This window comes from Staurois parvus, unplaced genomic scaffold (assembly GCF_062004578.1).
Source record: "Staurois parvus isolate SC_StPar_1 unplaced genomic scaffold, SC_StPar_1.0 ptg000470l, whole genome shotgun sequence".
Classification (NCBI taxonomy): Eukaryota; Metazoa; Chordata; class Amphibia; order Anura; family Ranidae; genus Staurois; species Staurois parvus.
The window spans coordinates 1232737-1254782 of record NW_028318266.1 but is presented as its reverse complement, the minus strand read 5'-3'; the positions used below and the strand labels follow the sequence as shown (position 1 = coordinate 1254782).

Here is a 22046-nt window from a genome sequence, read left to right as displayed (position 1 = left end):
CTCTGCTGCAGTAAATCTGCGGTTGGCAGTTTAGAAACGGTTAAAATGTCTTCAGGCTAACACCCCGGTGGCACTGGGGTGCAACTTTTTGAGTTGGTATTTACCAAGAGGACCTGTCTAATTTGTATATTAACCATAACCATGAACTTCTCCTATTTGTTCTCTTTTGGTCTGTTGACTATACAATTGCAAGTGTCACCAATCAAATGAGCTCGGCTCTACCCCCTACGTGTTATCATCATGCATCAGGTGTTACCCTAGGTTCACATCTGTGCGGGTGGTGCCGCTGCGGATCCATGCAGCCGCACCACCCACACAGAAGAATGCGGACACGCGGTCGGGTGCCATTAATTCTAATGGCACGCCGCCCGCACTGGAAAACGCAACCGTACTGGGAACCGAGGATCCCATGCGGGCTGCGTTTTCTGAAGAAGTGCAGGGACTTCTTTTCCCTGCGTGTCATGTGCACGGGAGTCCATTCAAATGAATGGTCTCTTGTGCCCGTGCAAAACGCGGCCCTCAGAGCCACATATATGTGAACCGGGGGTGTCTCCCAGTTCCTGTCATCTCCAGAATAAAGTCAAAGCACGCGTCCATACAAAATCTGCAGAGTTTATTTAACCCCTCGCCCTCCCCCGCCCTTCCTGACCAGGCCATTGTTTGCGTTATGGTGCTGCGTTACTTTAAGTGACAATTGCGCTGTCATGCAACACTACATAAATTAAATTTACGTCCTTTTTTTCCCACAAATAGAACTTTCTTTCGGTGGTGTTTGATCACCTGTGCGGTATTTTATTTTTTGCGCTATAAATAAAAAAAAAAACCTGTCGATTTTGAGAAAAAAACTATATTTTAGATTTTTTGCTATTAAATATGTTCAGTAAAAGTATTTAAAACAACAAATTATCTTAAATTTAGGGCAAAATGTATTCTGCTCCATGTCTTTGCTAAAAAAAAAAATCCCAATACGTGTAAATTAATTGGTCTACGTGAAAGTTATAAAGTTATAGCGTCTACAAATGGCGGTATAGATAATGGAATTTTTTTTTTTTTCTATACTAGTAATGGCAGCGATCAGCGACTTATCGCAAGACTGCAGTGTGCATTCTGACACTGGGGCGGAACTGACTTGGTGTCACTGACATATCCAGTGACACTAATTCAGTGATCAGTGCTAAAAAAAAAAAGCACTGACACTGTACTAATGGCACTGGAAGGGGTTAACATCTGGGGCGATCAAAGGGTTAACTGTGTGCTGTTTCACATTATGTGCTGTGTGTGTGTTTCACTGTAAGCGCACTGTTTGGTATTGGTCTGCTGTGCACAGCCATACAAAGCAGTGTGCAGGAGCCAACAGGGGAGAGAACTGTGCATAGAAATACAAAGCAGCATGTCCATGCTGAGAGGTGAGAGAAGTGTTGTTTACACTCAGGTGTCTCCCTGTCAGCTTTTCCCGATGATCGCCGAGTGACTACTTTGAAATGCAAATCACACATATATATATATTTCTTGTTTAATTTTTTTTATTTTGCGCAGCCCTGCCACCCTGTAGCAGAGCGGAGGGCTGGTTAATAAAAATCAGGTGGTCCAATATACAGCAGAAGTCTAATGTGTTTTAGCTTTCAAAACTTTACATATTGCTATAGATTTGTAAGCTGAAACGCGTTATATTTTTGCTGTATATTGGACCACTTGTTTTTTAATGGGCACTGTGCTTTTCCTAGGGACTCCACTTTTTAATTTTGATTTTAAGTCCTCATGCACACGGGATGTTTTTACAGCGGCTGTTTTTGGCTTTTGATTATTATTATTATACAGTATTTATAAAGCGCCAATAGTTTGCTCAGCGCTGTACATTACAATGGGGGACAGAACATGTGACAGAACAATACCAATACAATGCAAAACATGAGGGGATCGAGGGCCCTGCTCTTTCCAGCTTACAATCTAGGAGGGAGGGGATGGTGGTACAGGAGGAGATAGCTGTGGGGGATGGGGTGGTAGGAAGAGTGGAGGAGGTCAGCAAGTTAGCAGGGGGTGGGGTAGGCTTCCCTGAAGAGATGGGTTTTCAGGGTGCGCCTAAAGGAGAGGAGAGTAGGTGATAATCTGATGGGTTGGGGCGGGGAGTTCCAGAGGATGGGTGACACCCTGGAGAAGTCCTGGAGGCGGGCATGGGAGGAGGAGACCAGGGAACTAGAGAGAAGGAGGTCTTGTGAGGAGCGGAGTGTGCATGTTGCGTGGTACTTGGATATTAGGTCAGTGATGTAGTTCGGGGCAGTATGGTGGACGGCTTTGTACGTCAGTGTTAGGATTTTGAATTTGATCCATTGCGCAATCAGAAGCCAGTGGAGGGATTGGCAGAGGGGGGTGGCAGAAATGGAGCGGTTGGAAAGGTGAATGAGTCTGGCCGCCGTATTCAGGATGGACTGAAGCGGGGATAGCCAGCGGTGAGGCAGGCCAGTGAGGAGGGAGTTGCAGTAGTCGAGTCGTGATATGATGAGGGAGTGGATGAGCTGTTTAGTGGTTTCTGGGGTTAGGAACGTACGGATTTTGCCGATGTTGCGGAGGTGGAGTCTGCACGAGTTTGTTAAAGATTGGACTTGGGGCTGGAAGGATAGGTTGGAGTCCAGAATGACACCAAGTACTCTGGAATGCGTGGCGGGTTTGATGGTGGCGTTGTTGGATGTGATGGAGAAGTCATTGGGGGGTGGGGTTCGGGCTGGGGGGGAAGACAAGAAACTCGGTTTTGGAGAGGTTCAGTTTAAGGAAGTGGAGCGACATCCAGTCTGATATGTCGCTCAGTAGGTGTGTGATTCGGGCGGAGACTGAGGGGGTGAGGTGGGGGTTGAGAGATAGATTTGTGTGTCGTCGGCATATAGGTGGTAGTTGAAGCCGTGAGAGTGTATGAATTGACCAAGGGAGGAGGTGTAGATGGAGAAGAGAAGGGGCCCGAGGACGGAGCCTTGAGGGACCCCAACAGAGAGGGGTAGTGAGGGGTAGCATTATAGGTTACGCTGAAAGAGAGTTGTGACAGGTAGGATGAGAGCCAGGAGAGAGCAGAATCTCTGATGCCGAGGGAGTGTAGTTTTTTGAGGAGGAGGGGGTGGTTGACTGTGTCGAAGGCTGCGGAGAGGTCAAGGAGTAGGAGCACTGAATAGTGGCCATTAGCTTTGGTGGTTAGCAGGTCGTTGGAGAGTTTGAGTAAGGCGGTTTCGGTGGAGTGTAGGGGACAGAAGCCAGACTGTAGGGGATCGAGGAGGTTGTTGTCGTTGAGGTGAGAGCATAGGCGGGTGTAGACGAGGCGCTCGAGGAGTTTGGATGTGAATGGAAGCAGGGAGATGGATCTGAGGTTGTTCGGGTCATTGGGGTCCAGGGAGAGCTTTTTAAGTATGGGGGTGATGTGTGCATGTTTCAGAGGGGAGGGGAAAGTGCCGGAGGAGATGGAGAGATTAAAGATGTGGGTGAGGGAGCGTAGGATGGAGGGGGAAGGAGGTCGTAGGAGTTGTGAGGGGATAGGGTCGAGGGGGCAGGTGGTCAGGCGGGCATCAGAGAGGACCTTGGAGACTTCCTTGATGGTAGTAAGGTCAAAGGTGCAGAGTGTTGATGTTTTTTTCTACAGCCAGCAAACCACCCATGTTATCCTATGTGTCCATCCCTGGCGTGTTATCCTATGTGTCCATCCCTGGCGTGTTATCCTATGTGTCCATCCCCGGCATGTTATCCTATGTGTCCATCCCCGGCGTGTTATCCTATGTGTCCATCCCCGGCGTGTTATCCTGTGTGTCCATCCCCAGCATGTTATCCTATGTGTCCATCCCCGGCGTGTTATCCTGTGTGTCCATCCCCAGCATGTTATCCTATGTGTCCATCCCCAGCATGTTATCCTGTGTCCATCCCCGGCATGTTATCCTATGTGTCCATCCCCGGCGTGTTATCCTATGTGTCCATCCCCGGTGTGTTATCCTATGTGTCCATCCCCGGCATGTTATCCTATGTGTCCATCCCCGGCATGTTATCCTATGTGTCCATCCCCGGCATGTAATCCTGTGTCCATCCCCGGTGTGTTATCCTATGTGTCCATCCCCGGCATGTTATCCTGTGTCCATCCCCAGCATGTTATCCTATGTGTCCATTCCCGGCGTGTTATCCTATGTGTCCATCCCCGGCATGTTCTCCTATGTGTCCATCCCCGGCATGTTATCCTGTGTCCATCCCCGGCATGTTATCCTATGTATCCATCCCCGGCATGTTATCCTATGTGTCCATCCCCGGCATGTTATCCTATGTGTCCATCCCCGGCATGTTATCCTATGTGTCCATCCCCGGCATGTTATCCTGTGTCCATCCCCGGCATGTTATCCTATGTGTCCATCCCCGGCATGTTATCCTATGTGTCCATCCCCGGCATGTTATCCTATGTGTCCATCCCCGGTGTGTTATCCTATGTGTCCATCCCCGGCATGTTATTCTATGTGTCCATCCCCGGCATGTTATCCTATGTGTCCATCCCCGGCATGTTATCCTATGTGTCCATCCCCGGCATGTTATCCTATGTGTCCATCCCCGGTGTGTTATCCTATGTGTCCATGCACACACAGAGTGGAATCAATGTATTTTGGCAGAAAAAAAAAACAAATAACTAGTGGGTTTCTAGAGGAGGTTTTTAGCTGTAAAAACGATCTAACACTGAAAATGCAGCAAAACGCGGTAACACGTCGCAAACTGGCGTTTTTGGACTTTTTTTGACCAAAAAAACCCAACTTTTTTTGGGTAACAAAAAAATGTTAAAAACTGCAAACACAGAAAAACATGGGAAAACACCGATAATTGTGGCTAAACGCTATTGCAAAAACGCTAAAAAAAACCCTGAAACCACGTTTTTAGACTTTATACAGCTAACGTTACCAACGTTATCAAAACGTCCCATGTGCAAGAGGACTGAAAAAGCCCTGGTCTTGCAATACATCTTCCCGTGCACTCTGCCTCAGGCTGTTATCAGGTGTTCTTAACTATCTCCACTACAGGACCATGCCTCTATGCTATGGCTAATAGGAGACGGGGGGTATCCATAGTTCTATCTCTAGACACCTTCACATACAAGGAACTGCCCTGTTATTTTTGAAGGAATTCAGGACAAATATATTTTTTCAGGATACTGCTAATGTGCTATTAACATTTCTAGACATTCCCTATAACTTAGAAACTCCTTAAGTGCCTGTAAACCTCTGACATGAACAAAGCATATCCTTCTAGCGTGTGCACCTGCCTCAATCCAAAGCATTAAGTCCTCACGCACACGGGACATTTTTACAGCGGCTGTTTTTGGCTTTTGACATTTTTTTCTACAGACAGTAAACCCCCCAGCATGTTATCCTATGTGTCCATGTACACAGACCTGGGGGGTATTACTGAGCTGGGGATCAGCAGACCTGGGGGGTACTACTGAGCAGGGGATCAGCAGACCTTGGGGGTACTACTAAGTGGGGAATCAGCAGACCTGGGAGTACTACTCAGCAGGGGATCAGCAGACCTGGGGGATATTACTGAGCTGGGGATTAGCAGAGCTGGGGGTACCACTGAGCAGGGGTTCAGAAGACCTGGGGGGGTACTACTGAGCTAAAGATCAGCAGAGCTGAGGGGTACTACTGAGCGGGGAATCAGCAGACCTGGGGGGTATTACTGAGCAGGGGATCAGCAGACCTTGGGGGTACTACTGAGTGGGGAATCAGCAGACCTGGGTATACTGCTCAGCAGGGGATCAGCAGACCTGGGGGGGGGTATTACTGAGCAGGGGATCAGCAGACCTTGGGGGTACTACTGAGTGGGGATTCAGCAGACCTGGGTATACTGCTCAGCAGGGAATCAGCAGACCTGGGAGTACTACTCAGCAGGGGATCAGCAGACCTGGGGAGTATTACTGAGCTGGGGATTAGCAGAGCTGGGGGTATTACTGAGCAGGGGTTCAGAAGACCTGGGGGGTATTACTGAACTGAAGATCAGCAGAGCTGGGGGTTACTACTGAGTGGGGAATCAGCAGACCTGGCGGGTACTACTGAGTGGGGAATCAGCAGACCTGGGGGGTGCTACTCATCAGGGAATCAGAAGACCTTGGGGTTACTCCTGAGCTGGAGATCAGCAGAGCTTAGGGTGCTACTTAATGGGGCATCAGCAAAGCTGGGGGTACTACTGAACAGGGGATCTGCTGAACAAGGGTATTAATAAGCTGGGGATCTGCTGAATGAGAGTACCAATGCTGAACAGGGGTACTAATAAGCTGGGGTTCTACTAGGCCCTTTTAAAAGAAATAAAAAATCAACACACACACAGGGCATTTGCCAAGCTTCATTGAAGGCTCCAAAAAAAAAGCATCATTGAAGCATCAAAAACGCATCAAAAAGCATGTTAAAGCCATAGATGCTTTACGAGTGTTAAAGTCGAAGCATGTGTAAATGAGCCCTAAGGCAATCCCCAAGCATTTCATTTAAATTATTGGTGTTTTGCCATTTACAATTTGACACTGCATAAGGAGAAACCTCTCCCTTGGAATGGTATTTTTTTTTTATATACAGTATTTTTGGATTGGTAGATGTCCCCTATAGCAGTGCCCAGCTCCCCGTGCACTTTGCTCGACAGTCCCTCAGCTATTAGCCATAAAAATAAGAATTGATTTTCATGATCCCTCCCCATAGACTTCAAGGCAGTTCAGGTTCAGGTTTGCAATTTTTGAAAATGATAGATAAAAAAGTATTTTGCGCATAGTGAAATGGGTGCACCAATAGAATGCAGCACATTACCAACCAGGGTACACGGTCTTATCTTCATAAAAGTAAGTGCAGCGCTGTTAAATGAATGTGCAGAAGATGCTAATATATAAAGATAATATATCTTACTTCATATAAATCTCATGAAATGTAAGTCATGCAAACAATATCGCAACATTATTATTATTATACAGTATTTATATAGCGCCAACAGTTTGCTCAGCGCTGTACATTATAATGGGAGACAATACATGCGACAGTACAGTAACAATACAATGCGATACACGAGGGGTTCGAGGGCCCTGCTCCTTGGAGCTTACAATCTAGGAGGGAGGGGATAGTGGTACAGCCATAGATGCAATAAATATAAAGTGCAAAAGAACATATAAGACCACAAATGAGTGGTTAAAGTGGTAAGTATGTGAAAGTCCAAACAATGAACTTGAGGATCATAGCAGATCTCAGCAAAGGTGTTCAATTTCTCTAGATCAGGAGTGACAGATGGTGTGACTAGTAATACGCAAATCGCGCACTCACCAGATGTGCGCTATAAACACGCATTTGTGATCACTTTAGTCTCATCAGGTCAGCCAGATCATCCACTCCAAGGTATGGTCAGGTTCCTGTTCCCTTCAAGGTCCCTCGATTGGTATCACTGCATCAGGTCACCTCTAAAATGGGCTCTGTGAATAATGAGACTCATATGTTTTTGGTTAATAATTATGTATGCCATTTGCTTCATGAGATATTATTGATTTGGCACCTAGATAAGACCATGTATATAAGGCAGAGTTATGTGAGCGATATTTTTAAAAATCCAGCTGCTAGGACACAAAAAAGGTACCATAAACCCCATAAAAACAAATGATCATAAAAGTAAGTGCAGCGCTGTTAAATGAATGTGCAGAAGATGCTAATATATAAAGATAATACAGTGAGGAACAGAAGTATTTGAACATCCTGCGATTTTGCAAGTTCTCCCACTTAGAAATCATGGAGGGGTCTGAAATTCACATTGTAGGTCATTCCCACTCTGAGAGACAGAATTAAAAAAAAACAATTCAGGAAATCACATTGTAGGATTTGTAAAGAATGTATTTGTCTTGCACGGCTGAACAGAAGTATTTGACCATCTAAGAAACAGCAAGAATTCTGGCTCTCAAAAACCTGTTACTGTGCCTTTAAAAAGTCCACCTCTACTCCACTCATTAATCTAACTTAGTAGCACCTGTCTGAGCTCTTTAAAGACACCTGTCCACCCCACAGTCAGTCAGACGCCAACTACTACCATGGGCAAGACCAAAGAGCTGTCAAAAGACACCAGAGACAAAATGGTGGACCTCCACAAGGCTGGAAAGAACATATAAGACCACAAATGAGTGGTTAAAGTGGTAAGTATGTGAAAGTCCAAACAATGAACATAAGGATCATAGCAGATCTCAGCAAAGGTGTTCAATTTCTCTAGATCAGGAGTGACAGATGGTGTGACTAGTAATAAGCGAATTTGCGCACTCACCAGATGTGCGCTATAAACACGCATTTGAGATCTCTTTAGTCTCATCAGGTCAGCCAGATTATCATGAATGAGGAAAGACAAAACAGAGGGCGCACAGGCCTAGTGCATTACCATAAAAAATGTTTAATAATAAATAAAGTAGATGTTGTACTCACAAACGACAATATAGTCAAGGCACATCATAAAGAACAGCTGGGTCAACACCGCGCTGAGTAACAGTCCGTAATAGGGAGTGTAGACATCCAAAAGGCTGACGCGTTTCGAGGACTTGCCTCTTCCTCAGAGCCAACTCAGCCAGATCATCCACTCCAAGGTATGGTCAGGTTCCTGTTCCCTTCAAGGTCCCTCGATTGGTATCACTGCATGAGGTCACCTCTAAAATGGGCTCTGTGAATAATGAGACTCACAGATAGCCCAAGAATGATGCCACATAGCGTGATACTGCGTTTTAACAAGGAGTTTTATTCCAGATAAGGTGCGTACAACAGAGGAGAAAAAGAAAACGACTGACCATGTATTCAGGATGGCCGCCAGCGGCGGCGTGACGTCAGCACGCTGTAGCCCCTACCCTGACGCGTTTCGTGCGAAGGACTTAGTCATAGGGTGCAGGCTTACAGCATCAGAGGTCTTCATTGCTCTATTTATGGCTGAAAATGGCGCGCGCATATCGCGCCCGCCATGTTTCTGGCTACTCGGTGCATGCGCAGTGCACCAGCGCCATTTTGTCATGGACCAAATTTATATCACGTCCATAGGATGTGCGTGCGCACAGCAGCACCATTTTATTGGTTATTTACTACTAATCGTATGAATCGGATCACATATGTGTGGTGGGTGGCTTGCACTGAATAAAGCAGTAACTGAGAGACTCCAGGGGGATACTTTAATATTGGGCACATTATTGATGAAGTTCCACAGCCCCTGTAGCCACCCTGGATAAATGATGATATTCATCCCAACCTTTCTGAATAACGAGCATATCTCTTTACATCATCCCCTGTCCTGGTAAACATAGCGCTTTGTTGAAGTAATAAATAACCAATAAAATGGTACTGCTGTGTGCACGCACATCCTATGGACGTGATATTAATTTTTTGGTCCATGACAAAATGGCGCCGGCGCACTGCGCATGCGCCAAGTAGCCAGCAAAATGGTGGGCGCGATATGCGTGCGCCATTTTCAGCCATAAATAGAGCAATGAAGACCTCTGATGCTGTAAGCCTGCACCCTATGACTAAGTGCTTCGCACGAAACGCGTCAAGGTAGGGGCTACAGCGTCCTGACGTCACTCCTGATCTAGAGAAATTTAATACCTTTGCTGAGATCTGCTATGATCCTTAAGTTCATTGTTTGGACTTTCACATACTTACCACTTTAACCACTCATTTGTGGTCTTATATGTTCTTTCCAGCCTTGTGGAGGTCCACCATTTTGTCTCTGGTGTCTTTTGACAGCGCTTTGGTCTTGCCCATGGTAGTAGTTGGCGTCTGACTGACTGTGGGGTGGACGGGTGTCTTTAAAGAGCTCAGACAGGTGCTACTAAGTTAGATTAATGAGTGGAGTAGAGGTGGACTTTTTAAAGGCACAGTAACAGGTCTTTGAGAGACATAATTCTTGCTGTTTCTTAGGTGTTCAAATACTTCTGTTCAGCAGTGCAAGACAAATAAATTCTTTAAAAATCATACAATGGGATTTCCTGAATTATTTTTTAAATTCTGTCTCTCAGAGTGGGAATGCACCTACAATGTGAATGTCAGACCCCTCCATGATTTCTAAGTGGGAGAACTTGCAAAATCGCAGGGGGTTCAAATACTTCTGTTCCTCACTGTATTATCTTTATATTAGCATCTTCTGCACATTCATTTAACAGCGCTGCACTTACTTTTATGATCATTTGTTTTTAGGGGGTTTATGGTACCTTTTTTGTGTCCTAGCAGTTGGATTTTTAAAAATATCGCTCACATAACTCTGCCTTATATACATGGTCTTATCTAGGTGCCAAATCAATAATATCTCATGAAGCAAATGGCATACATAATTATTAACCAAAAACATATGAATACAATAGGAAGTCAAGCGCTTGTCCTTCATAGTGTGTATTTGTGAATTCAAGCTCCTATCCCCTGATGATGTCCTCTCTGCGATGAAACGCGTAGAGAGGTGCCTGGCCCGTGACATCATCATGCCCAATATTTGCTCAGCTTTTCCTTTTTTTAGAAGAAAGTGGTTTTAGTGGTATTACAGGATGTGGTGTGTCTTTGTTCCCCCTGTGTTCTCCATCCTGTGAGAGGGGAGCGAGCTGTATCGTCTGTTTCATTGATATCCATTTATCAAGAGTTACAGATCTCCTAAATCTTACATGTGATAAGAGGCTGGATCACTTGGTGGGGTGAGGCATGAAGGGAAGCAATGGATTGCACATGGTTCTTTCAGTGGATTCACAAATAAATAGCAGGGGAGGCAACCTTTCAGATGTTGAGGTCTACCTGCTGGACAACATGGAGTAAAGCAAAGATCCCCTGGGGGGATTAATAGGCGGTGCCCTAATTCCTCTGCCCCCCCCCCCCTACAGTAGTGTCCTGTACCCCCAATGCTGTGTCCTTTGCCCCCTCCCCCCACAGTAGTGTCTTGTACCCCCCACTGTAGTATCCTCTGCCCCTCCTCCACAGCAGTGTCCTGTACCCCTACTGTAGTGTCCTCTGCCCCCTCCCCCCACAGTAGTATCCTATACACCCCAATGTTGTGTCCTTTGCCCCCCTCCCCCCCACAGTAGTCTCCTGTACTCCCCACTGTAGTGTCCTATGCTGCTCCTCCACAGTAGTGTCCTGTACCCCCACTGTAGTGTCCTCTGCCCCCTCCCCCCACAGTAGTGTCCTGTACCCCCATTGTAGTGTCCTCTGCCAATCCCCCTACAGTAGTGTCCTGTATCCCCCAATGTTCTGTCCTCTGCCCCTCCCCCCCACAGTAGTATTTTTACCCCCCACTGTAGTGTCCTCTGCCCACCCGCCACAGTAGTGTCCTGTACCCCCCACTGTAGTGTCCTCTATTCCTCCCCCACAGTAGTGTCCTGTATCCCCACTGTAGTGTCCTCTGTCCCCTCCCCCCATGGTAGTGTCCTGTACCCCCCACTGTAGTGTCCTCTGCCCCTCCCCCCACAGTAGTATCCTATACACCCTAATGTTGTGTCCTTTGCCCCCTCCCCCCCACAGTAGTGTCCTGTACTCCCCACTGTAGTGTCCTATGCCGCTCCTCCACAGTAGTGTCCTGTACCCCCACTGTAGTGTCCTCTGCCCCCTCCCCCCACAGTAGTGTCCTGTACCCCCACTGTAGTGTCCTCTGCCGCACCCCCTACAGTAGTGTCCAGTATCCCCCAATGTTCTGTCCTCTACTCCTCCCCCCACAGTAGTATTTTTACCCCCCACTGTAGTGTCCTCTGCCCCCCCCCGCCACAGTAGTGTCCTGTACCCCCCACTGTAGTGTCCTCTATCCCTCCCCCACAGTAGTGTCCTGTATCCCCACTGTAGTGTCCTCTGTCCCCTCCCCCCACGGTAGTGTCCTGTACCCCCCACTGTAGTGTCCTCTGCCCCTCCCCCCACAGTAGTATCCTATACACCCCAATGTTGTGTCCTTTGCCCCCCTCCCCCCCACAGTAGTGTCCTGTACTCCCCACTGTAGTGTCCTCTGCCCCCTCCCCCCACGGTAGTGTCCTGTATCCCCCAATGTTGTGTCCTCTGTCCCTCCTCCCACAGTAGTGTCCTGTACCCCCCCACAGTAGTGTCTTGTACCCCCCACAGCAGTGTACTCTGTCCCTCCCCCACAGTAGTGTCCTGTACCCCCATAGCAGTGTACTCTGCCCCCCACAAAGTGTCCTCTGTCTCCCCATCCCCCAAAGCAGTGCCCCCTGTCTTTTTCTCATCAAAATCCCCCCCACTGTAGTTTACTCTGTCCCCCCTCCCACAGTGTCACCTAAGCCCCCCCCCAGAGTCTCTTCTGCCCCCCCCCAATATCTCCTGTGTCCCCTTTATATCACATACACACACAGGTAGCACTTGTCAACGTGTAGAGCAGAGCGGAGATCAGCAGACAACACAGTGCTAGGGGGAAGGCAGGTGCAGGAGAGTTCATAATACCAAGCTGGTGATTGGTTGCTAGAATATCAGTTTATGCCCCCGACCCCGTCCTCCATTCAGCACTATGTTGCCTCCTGCTCTGCCGGTAACATGAGAGCGGCAGAGCCTGGGGGGGGGGGGAGAAGCAGGTCTGCGGTCACCGTCGACCTGTCGGCTCCCTGCGGTTGACCGGTCGATCACGATCAATGGGTTGCCAACCCCCACTATAAAGGATGGGCACTTGGCTTATCACTTTATTCATGCGTTTTTTGTTAATAATTCTTTATGCTATTTGCTTATTGTAATGTTCAAAATTTACATTGCGTTCGACAAACGACTCACAAACCAAATCCAAACACATTTGCTCTTTTTTCTACCATTAATGATTTTAAAACAAAGAACATAAGAACAAAAAACAGGGTGCTAGGTGACCCTCATATTCTGAAACCATAAACATGTTTAAAGCAAAAAGGGGGTTCAACAAAAAACTGACAGAACAGGGAGTAAATATAGCTGGATAAAACAAAAAATGTGTCTGTCTTCATTTCAGACTGCAAAGCAATAAGGTGTGATTACTTTAAAGCAGGATGATTCTTTTCTATATCCACTGTAAGGAACATACAGGTGTACCTCGGTTTACGAATGCCTCGGTTAATGTTAATTTTGGTTTACGAACAAAAATCCAATGAAAATAATGCCTCAGTTTACTAATTTTTTCGCAATACGGAGTGTATGTCGGTGCTGATTTTTAAATGTAATTTCCAGGTTTTTTTTCTTCACTATAGCTCACAGAATTAGCTGTCACCTTCCCTGGAGTTAAAGGAAACTGTTTCTTTTATCTCGGGAAACAAACTAAAAGGAAACATTGTTTCTTTTAACTCTGGGAAATAAACTAAAAGGAGACATTGTTTCTTTTATGTCCGGAAACAAACCAAAAGGAAACATTGATTCTTTTAACTCTGGGAAATAAACTAAAAGGAAACATTGTTTCTTTTATCTTGGGAAACAAACTAAAAGGAAATATTGTTTTTTTTAACTCAGTGAAACAAACTAAAAGGAAACATTGATTCTTTTAACTCTGGGAAATAAACTAAAAGGAAACATTGTTTCTTTTATCTCGGGAAACAAACTAAAAGGAAACATTGTTTTTTTTATGTCCAGAAACAAACTAAAAGGAAACATTGTTTCTTTTAACTTGGGGAAACAAACTAAAAGGAAACATTGTTTCTTTTTATCTCTGGAAACAAACTAAAAAGAAACATTGTTTCTTTTAACTCAGTGAAACAAACTAAAAGGAAATATTATTTCTTTTAACTTGGGGAAACAAACTAAAAGGAAACATTGTTTCTTTTAACTCGGGGAAATAAACTAAAAGGAAACATTGGTTCTCTTTTTCTCGGGAAACAAACTAAAAGGAAACATTGTTTCTTTTAGCTGGGGGGAAAGTGACAGCTGATTCTCTGAGCTATAGTGAAGAAAAAAAAAGCCGGTAATTACATCTAAAAACCAACACTGACCTATAGTGACAGAGACTTTTTTTTTAACTTTTTTTCTCACCTCCGAAACGGATTAATTGGTTTTCAATGCATTCCTAAGGGAAACCACATTTCAGTTTACAAATTTTTTGCAATACAAAACATCCCGGAGAACGCATCACATTCGTAAACAGAGGTACACCTGCATAGGCAATCAACTGGATAAAACCAAATTATTGGCGCACTGGATTTCAGTGCACGCATCAATAAAATACACAAGACAAATAAGTTATACATATCAGTAAAAAGAGAAGCTTTTGACAATAAGATGCTCCCGGGATACCGATTCTTAAGGATGCAAAACTCTTAAAAGCAAAAAATATTGACAAAAGGGGAATTGCGGCAGAATCATCAAGAAACATGAACATTACAGATGTGTTTATAAAGCTAATTATAGAAGTAAAATAATGGTCAGGTGTGTCGGCATTAATTAATGAATCCTCTGGGGGAGAGAGGAGTGTGCAGGAATAACATAAATCCATCTGCTCTTCTGCTGAACATCTGAATCTGGCAGAGAGGAGTCGCTCCTTGATGATGTGCGTCGATAATATCAATTCACCTACATTTCTGTTGAAGGTCACTGTACCATGCAAGGTAAGAGATTACATTGAAGACACCCAGCCAGGGTACATTTCAGACACATTTATCATGCCTTCACATTGACTTTGTAGAAATGAATAAAAGCAAAAAACAGATCTCACACTGACCTTAACCACTTAACCCCCAGGACAATTTGGATGTTTCCTTCCTACATGCAAAAATCTAAATTTTTTTTTTTTTGCTAGAAAATTACTTAAAACCCCAAACACTATATATTGGATATAAAGAGTCTGCAAACCCCTGTTAAAATGTTAGGTTTCTGTGATGTAAAAAAATGAGACAAAGATCAATCATTGCAGAACTTTTTCCACCTATAATCTATTTATTTATTTATTTCAGGTACTTATATAGCGCCATCAATTTACGCAGCACTTTACATATATATTGTACATTCACATCAGTCCCTAACCCTCAAGGGGTGTACAATCTAAGGTCCCTAACCCTCAAGGGGCGTACAATCTAAGGTCCCTAACCCTCAAGGGGCGTACAATCTAAGGTCCCTAACCCTCAAGGGGCGTACAATCTAAGGTCCCTAACCCTCAAGGGGTGTACAATCTAAGGTCCCTAACCCTCAAGGGGCGTACAATCTAAGGTCCCTAACCCTCAAGGGGAGTACAATCTAAGGTCCCTAACCCTCAAGGGGCGTACAATCTAAGGTCCCTAACCCTCAAGGGGCGTACAATCTAAGGTCCCTAACCCTCAAGGGGCGTACAATCTAAGGTCCCTAACCCTCAAGGGGCGTACAATCTAAGGTCCCTAACCCTCAAGGGGAGTACAATCTAAGGTCCCTAACCCTCAAGGGGAGTACAATCTAAGGTCCCTAACCCTCAAGGGGCGTACAATCTAAGGTCCCTAACCCTCAAGGGGCGTACAATCTAAGGTCCCTAACTCACATTCATACATACACATACTAGGGACAATTTAGACAGGAGCCAATTAACAAACCAGCATGCCTTTGAAGTGTGGGAGGAAACTGGAGTACCTGGAGGAAACCCACGCAGGCACAGGGAGAACATGCAAACTCTAGGCAGGTGGTGCCATGGTTGGGATTTGAACCAATGACCCTGGTACTGCCAGGTGGAAGTGCTAACCATTTAGCCACTGTGCTGCCCGTCCTTGTATACTTGTATTCCAAAATCCATCTATATCGGCAGCGATGGATATGAACAAAGTGAGCGCAGGATATTGTGATCTATAAACTGTAAAACTCAATTGAAACACAAACTGAAATCTTTTTAGGGGGGGAGTAAATATTAAAAACTAAAATAGTGTGGTTGCATAAGTGTGCACGCCCCTCTTATAACTGGGGATGTAGCTGTGTTCAGAATTAAGCAATCACATTCAAAATCACGTTAAATAGGAGTCAGTACACACCTGCCATCATTTACAGTGCCTCTGATTAACCCCAAATAAAGCTCAGCTGTTCTAGTAGGTCTTTCCTGACATTTTCTTAGTCACATCCTACAGCAAAAGCCATGGTCCGCAGAGAGCTTCCAAAGAATCAGCGGGATCTCGATAAATTTTTATCAGTCAGGAGAAGGGTACAAAAGAATTTCCAAGGCATTTGATAGACCATTTCAACAGGGGTGTGTAGACTTTTTATATCCACTGTATATATTTTTTAAGCAGAGGCCCTAGAGAAAAAAAAGGGTGAGTGTTGAAACTGTTTATGTCACATGGTATTTGCACCATGGTTTTGCAAACACAATAAAAAAAAAAATACACTTTAATAAACCACAATATAATACCCAAGTCTTTGATAATATATAAAAGATGTTACGCTAAGTAAATAGATACCTAAAACGCTTTAAAATTGCACACACTGGTGACAAACTACAGTATTTAAAAATCTCCATAGACGACACTTTAAAATTCTTAAGACCTTAAGAGAGCGATTCACACCAGACATCCCAAGAATATTGCTACACTGAAACAGTTTTGTGAAGAGGAGTGGTCCAAAATGACTCCAGATCGTTGTGCAGGTCTGATCTGCAACTACAGGAAACGTTTGGTTGAGGTTATTGCTGCCAAAGGAGGGCCAACCAGTTAAGTCCAAAGGTTCACATACTTTTTCCTCCCTGCACTGTGAATGTTTACATGTTATGTGCAATTAAACCATGGCAACATCTAATGTTTGCGTAGTATTATGTTCAGCAGACTGTGTTCTTCTATTGTTGTGACTTAGATGACGTTCAGAGCACATTTTATGCCCAATTCATGCAAAACTCCACGTAATCCCAAGGGGTTCACATACTTTTTCTTGCAACTGTACATGAGCCCCTAAAAAGTCTGACCCTTTCTGAAAAAACGCACCGGGTGAAAACGCGGAGATGTGAACCTGTCCCATAGAAAATCATGTTAAATGGACTGCTATGCGTTTCTGCAAAACGCAGCGGAAAACACATAGGTAGGAACCCAGACTTAAGCCTCCTGCACACGGGGCGTTTTTGCAGCCACTTTTAGGGGCGTCAGGCTTTTTTTTTTTTTTTTTTTTACTGCTTCCAAACAGCCCTCCATGTAATCCCATGTCTCCATGCACACATAGAGGTGTAGAAGCTTTACCAGCAGGAGAAAAAAACCCAGGGCCAGTGCGTCCAGGAGCAGCAACGTTTTGCCAGGAAAAAATGCTTGACATAGTAAACGCGCCTAAACGTGTCTAAACGCTAGGCGCGTTTAGTGTTTGAGTGTTAATTCATTTTAATAGCCAGAAAAAATGATCATTCTGGCCAATGAAATGAAATAACACTCATGTGCTTGACGCTTCTAAGCGCGCCAAAACGCTTGTATGTAAAAGTGTTAGATATTTTAGAAGCATCTGGTATTTTTTCTGCACAAATGCTGCTGCCAGGAGGACAGCTTCTAGGAAAGTTTGGTTTAGCGTCCTATGTGCGTGAGGCCAGAGCCCCAGTTCACATATATGAGGCCATGCGGGCCGTGTTTTGCGCAGGCACGAGAGCCCATTCATTTGAATGGACTCCCATGCCCGTGACATGCAGGAAAGAAGTCCCTACACTTCTTTGGAAAATGCAGCCGAGGTTCCCAGTACGGTTGCGTTTTCCATTACGGGCGGCATGCCATTAGAACTAATGGTACCCACCCACGGGTCCGCAATTCTCTGTGCGGGTGGTGCGGCTGCACCGATTTTCGTGCGGATCCACAGCGGCACCACCCGCACAGATGTGAACCTAGGGTTAATGTCACACAAAGCCATTTGACTTTTCAACTGTGACCACCTGTGGTCCTTTTTATTAGCTCAGTATGAAAAGAGCTTTCCTGGAGCATTACAGTCCCTGATAGCGCAACTAGGTCCGCAATTCTCTGTGCGGGTGGTGCGGCTGCACCGATTTTCGTGCGGATCCACAGCGGCACCACCCGCACAGATGTGAACCTAGGGTTAATGTCACACAAAGCCATTTGACTTTTCAACTGTGACCACCTGTGGTCCTTTTTATTAGCTCAGTATGAAAAGAGCTTTCCTGGAGCATTACAGTCCCTGATAGCGCAACTAGGTCCGCAATTCTCTGTGCGGGTGGTGCGGCTGCACCGATTTTCGTGCGGATCCACAGCGGCACCACCCGCACAGATGTGAACCTAGGGTTAATGTCACACAAAGCCATTTGACTTTTCAACTGTGACCACCTGTGGTCCTTTTTATTAGCTCAGTATGAAAAGAGCTTTCCTGGAGCATTACAGTCCCTGATAGCGCAACTAGGTCCGCAATTCTCTGTGCGGGTGGTGCGGCTGCACGGATTTTCGTGCGGATCTGCAGCGGCACCACCCGCACAGATGAGAACCAAGCCTAATAGGTTACCAGTTCTGAGTTACACAGGAGGTCTGGCGCTAGAATTTTTGCTCTCGCTATAATGTTCACAGCGATACCTCATGTGTGGTGCGAACGCCATTCACATATGTGTGTGGGACCTACATATGCTTTTGCACACAAGCGGGTGGGAGTGCTGAAAAATCTTTTTTATTTTTTTTATTTCATTTATTTATTTTATTACACTGTCTCTTTAACCACTTCAAGTCTGGACCCTTTTACCCCCTTCCTGCCCCCAGGCCAATTTTCAGCTTTCAGCGCTGTCACACTTGAATGACAAATGCGCGGTCATGCAACACTGTACCCATATGAATTTTTTAGCAATTTTTGAGACAGATAAAACAATATTTTGGTGTTATTTGTTCACCACTGGGATTTTTTTTTTTTTTTGCCATATAAATGAAAAAGTCCAAAAATTTAGAAAAAAAGTGCTTTTTTTTATAAAATTTTGCAAATAAATAATCTTTCTTCATAAATCTTGGCCACAATTTATTTTATATTTTTAGTAAAAAAAACCCCAAATTTTCAAAAAATGTTTTTACATTTTTATATTTTTTTTATATTATTTATGTTTTTGTTGGGTTTTTTTTTACATACTGTCACCCTAGTAGTGCAGTGTCACCATAGTGGGGGGTAATGAAGATTTTTTTTTTTTATTACACTGATTGCTTTTACACCCATAAAGGCTGTAAAAGAAATCATTTCTCCTTCTCTCTGGCTGCATTCTTGCAACAATTGAGAAATACTGTGAGAGCTGTGATTGGTCGCAGCTTGCCACATGGAACAAGGCTGTTGTGAATAGCCCTGTACCATGTGACCTCTGTGATCATTCACAGATTTCACAAGTAGTAAGCAATGATGTCAGAAGTGACATTTTGCTTACTACTCTTCATGTGATCACTGATTGGCCAATCAGTGATCACATGATCAGGACCTTGCACAGAGGACACAGCGGGCACCCGATCGCAGTGCAGCGCACTCCCAGGGAGCGCACACAAGCATGGGGCGGGGAGGCCATTTATAAATGGCCACCCGCCCCTGCACTGCTCCCATCTGGCCGTTTATATACATGGGCCAAATGAGAAGGGGTTAAAAACGCTTCTAAACAAAAAAGCGCATAAACGTATGCAAACGCGGCTAAACTGACTTTTTTTAACCTACATTTTCTAGCAGTCAGTTTCCATTGTTCAGCAGAGTTTTCCAAATGTCCCGTGTACATGAGCCTTTAGCAGATCTGATAATACTGTTCGAGGTTTCAGCACAGAAAGCAGATTGCACAGGAAGTGGAAGGGGGTGGGAGGGGAATGTCAGACCTCTGTAGAGAGCCCACTAATTGCACACAGGGATCAAGGGTCCAATTTGCAGAAATGTAGTGTGTTTTACTTGTTTAAACTGAAAGTCCGGTTGGTGTTTACCCCCCCTGGCGGTATTCCTGAGTGGAGCTCGGGGTTAACTTTCAACACCACAAGCGGTAACCCCGAGATACACTCGGGAATACACTGCAGCGTTGCTCCGGGATCCCTTCTTCACTTACCTTGTCCTGCGCTCCCGTGATGTCCCCCCTGCAGCGTCCCCGGCAATGTCCTCTGGCCGATGCCGGCATCTGTCTTCCGTGTTCCGTTCCCTGCGAGCGTCAGGACGTACGGAACGTGCGGGGGATGGAACGGCGGGAAATTCAAAAATATTAAAAAGTGACATTCACCAAATATACTAAAATCACATAATATAACATTCCTGTATCAAACCATTTCACATACATTTTGTCCCGAGTGCTTTGTCCGGCGCCCTGCCTGCATTTTTAGTGTTCTCTCTGCCTGGAAACTGAGAAACGTCCATGGCGTCCAAAAAGCGTCCCTTTAGGTCAGACGCGGTTTTAGACCGGCTAGAGAACAGCGATAGTAAATCAGAACCACTTGCAGAATTGAGTGATAATGATTCGTGGGGGAAATTCCTCATCAGACACTGAAAACGATTCTGCGACTGAGCTCAGCGATGTGCGAACTTGGCGCTATATTTCACATTTCAGTGTTTTTGGTTTGATTATATTATTGAATTTAATTTATTATTATATTATTATTTTTTATGATTATTTATTATATTATAATTTATGATTTCTTGTTTCAAATTTTATCATCCCCGGGATGTTTACCAGACTTGGACAGATTTCAGTGAGTTATTCCTAAGAATTACAGGCCTACAATAAAAAAAAACAACATATTTCCATGCAAAAAAAATGTACCGCTTTGAGCACAGAAATACTGACCTAATCAGACCGCTAGGGAGGTTAAGTCTACTTGTAAAGAAATGTAACTTTTTCACAAGGAAGCATTTATTTTGTGCTGTCAAACCCCAATGATATCACAAGAACCAGCACAAAATGCAAAAAAATATAATTGAATTGGTACCTTTAGAGCTGCCTTCATTACTACATTTGTGACAGTTTGCTGTCTTGTTTTTTTAGAAAATGGTGAGAGGAACCGGACACTGGTCACAGAATTTCTCCTCCTGGGCCTTGGAGACCTCAAGAACTTCAGGATTTTACTCTTTATTGTCTTTCTTATCATTCACATTTTGGGCCTATCCAGCAATATCCTTGTCATTGTTTTGGTGGCAGTCAGTCACAGTCTTCACTCTCCCATGTACTTCTTTCTCAGCCAGTTGTCCTTGTGTGAGATCTTCTTCACCAGTGATATTGTGCCCATCATATTATGGTTAACACTGACTGGTACTGGGAAAATACCTGTTTCCAGATGTATTTCTCATTTCTTTCTACTTTCAGTCCCGACCATCTCTCAATGCTTGCTGCTGGCCTCCATGTCCTTTGATAGATATGTGGCCATCTGCAGACCTTTACATTACAGCATCATCATGACATTTCAACATCAACTTCAGTTTGTCATCTTCTGCTGGCTGGTGGGATTAGTGCTTTCCATTGTGCTTTCCATTTTCTTAAATAAATTATATTTTTGTGACCTTAATACCATTAATCACTTTTCTTGTGACATTCCTGAACTTATTCACTTATCGTGTTCTGATACATCCGTTATAAGTTTGGTTACAGCTGTGATTTCCTTTCCTGTCCTTCTTTTTCCATTACTGTTCATCATAACAACCTACATCTTCATTCTGAGAGCCATCCTGAAGATCCCATCTACCATTGGCAAGCAGAAAGCCTTCTCCACGTGTAGCTCCCACATTATGGTTGTAATTATGTACTATGGCACTTTGTGTTCAGTGTATCTGTTCCCATCTAGAGAGAACTCTGTAAACATTGACAAGTGCATGGCTTTGCTTTACACCTTGGTGACTCCATTGTTCAACCCTCTGGTCTACAGCTTGAGGAACCAGGAGATAAGAGCTGCAATTCTCAAGTATATTAAAATGCTTAGCTTACAAAAAAACTGCCGGCTTTCACTTTAAAGCAAGCTTTTGTTGCAATTAGGGATGAGCAAACCAGGCAAAATCCGCCCCTGGGCACAATGGAATGGAAATTGTCCTCATAGATGTATCCGTGATGGAAAACAGTGGCATAAGGTCCCATGCTATCTTTCTGCTGCTACCCATATAAGATGGCCATCCAGGGGGGCTCCAGATGGTTACCTTTCCCTCTGTAAATGTGGACATCATAAATGTACCCTGTGGACGTTTCACAAAGTTTATTTACTGAAACGTCAATACCTGGCATGATTACTGAGGAGACACCGT

The 22046-nt window shown here is 44.7% G+C and overlaps 1 protein-coding gene across 1 annotated transcript; it reads left to right on the top strand.

Moving 5' to 3' along the window:
* Positions 1-1390: 1390 nt before the first annotated feature.
* Positions 1391-21761, top strand: LOC149452485 (olfactory receptor 10J4-like). Its single transcript, XM_089689242.1, has 2 exons — positions 1391-1406; positions 20803-21761. The coding sequence occupies exons 1-2, from the start codon at positions 1391-1393 to the stop codon at positions 21759-21761; spliced, it is 975 nt and encodes a 324-aa protein (XP_089545368.1).
* Positions 21762-22046: the final 285 nt, after the last annotated feature.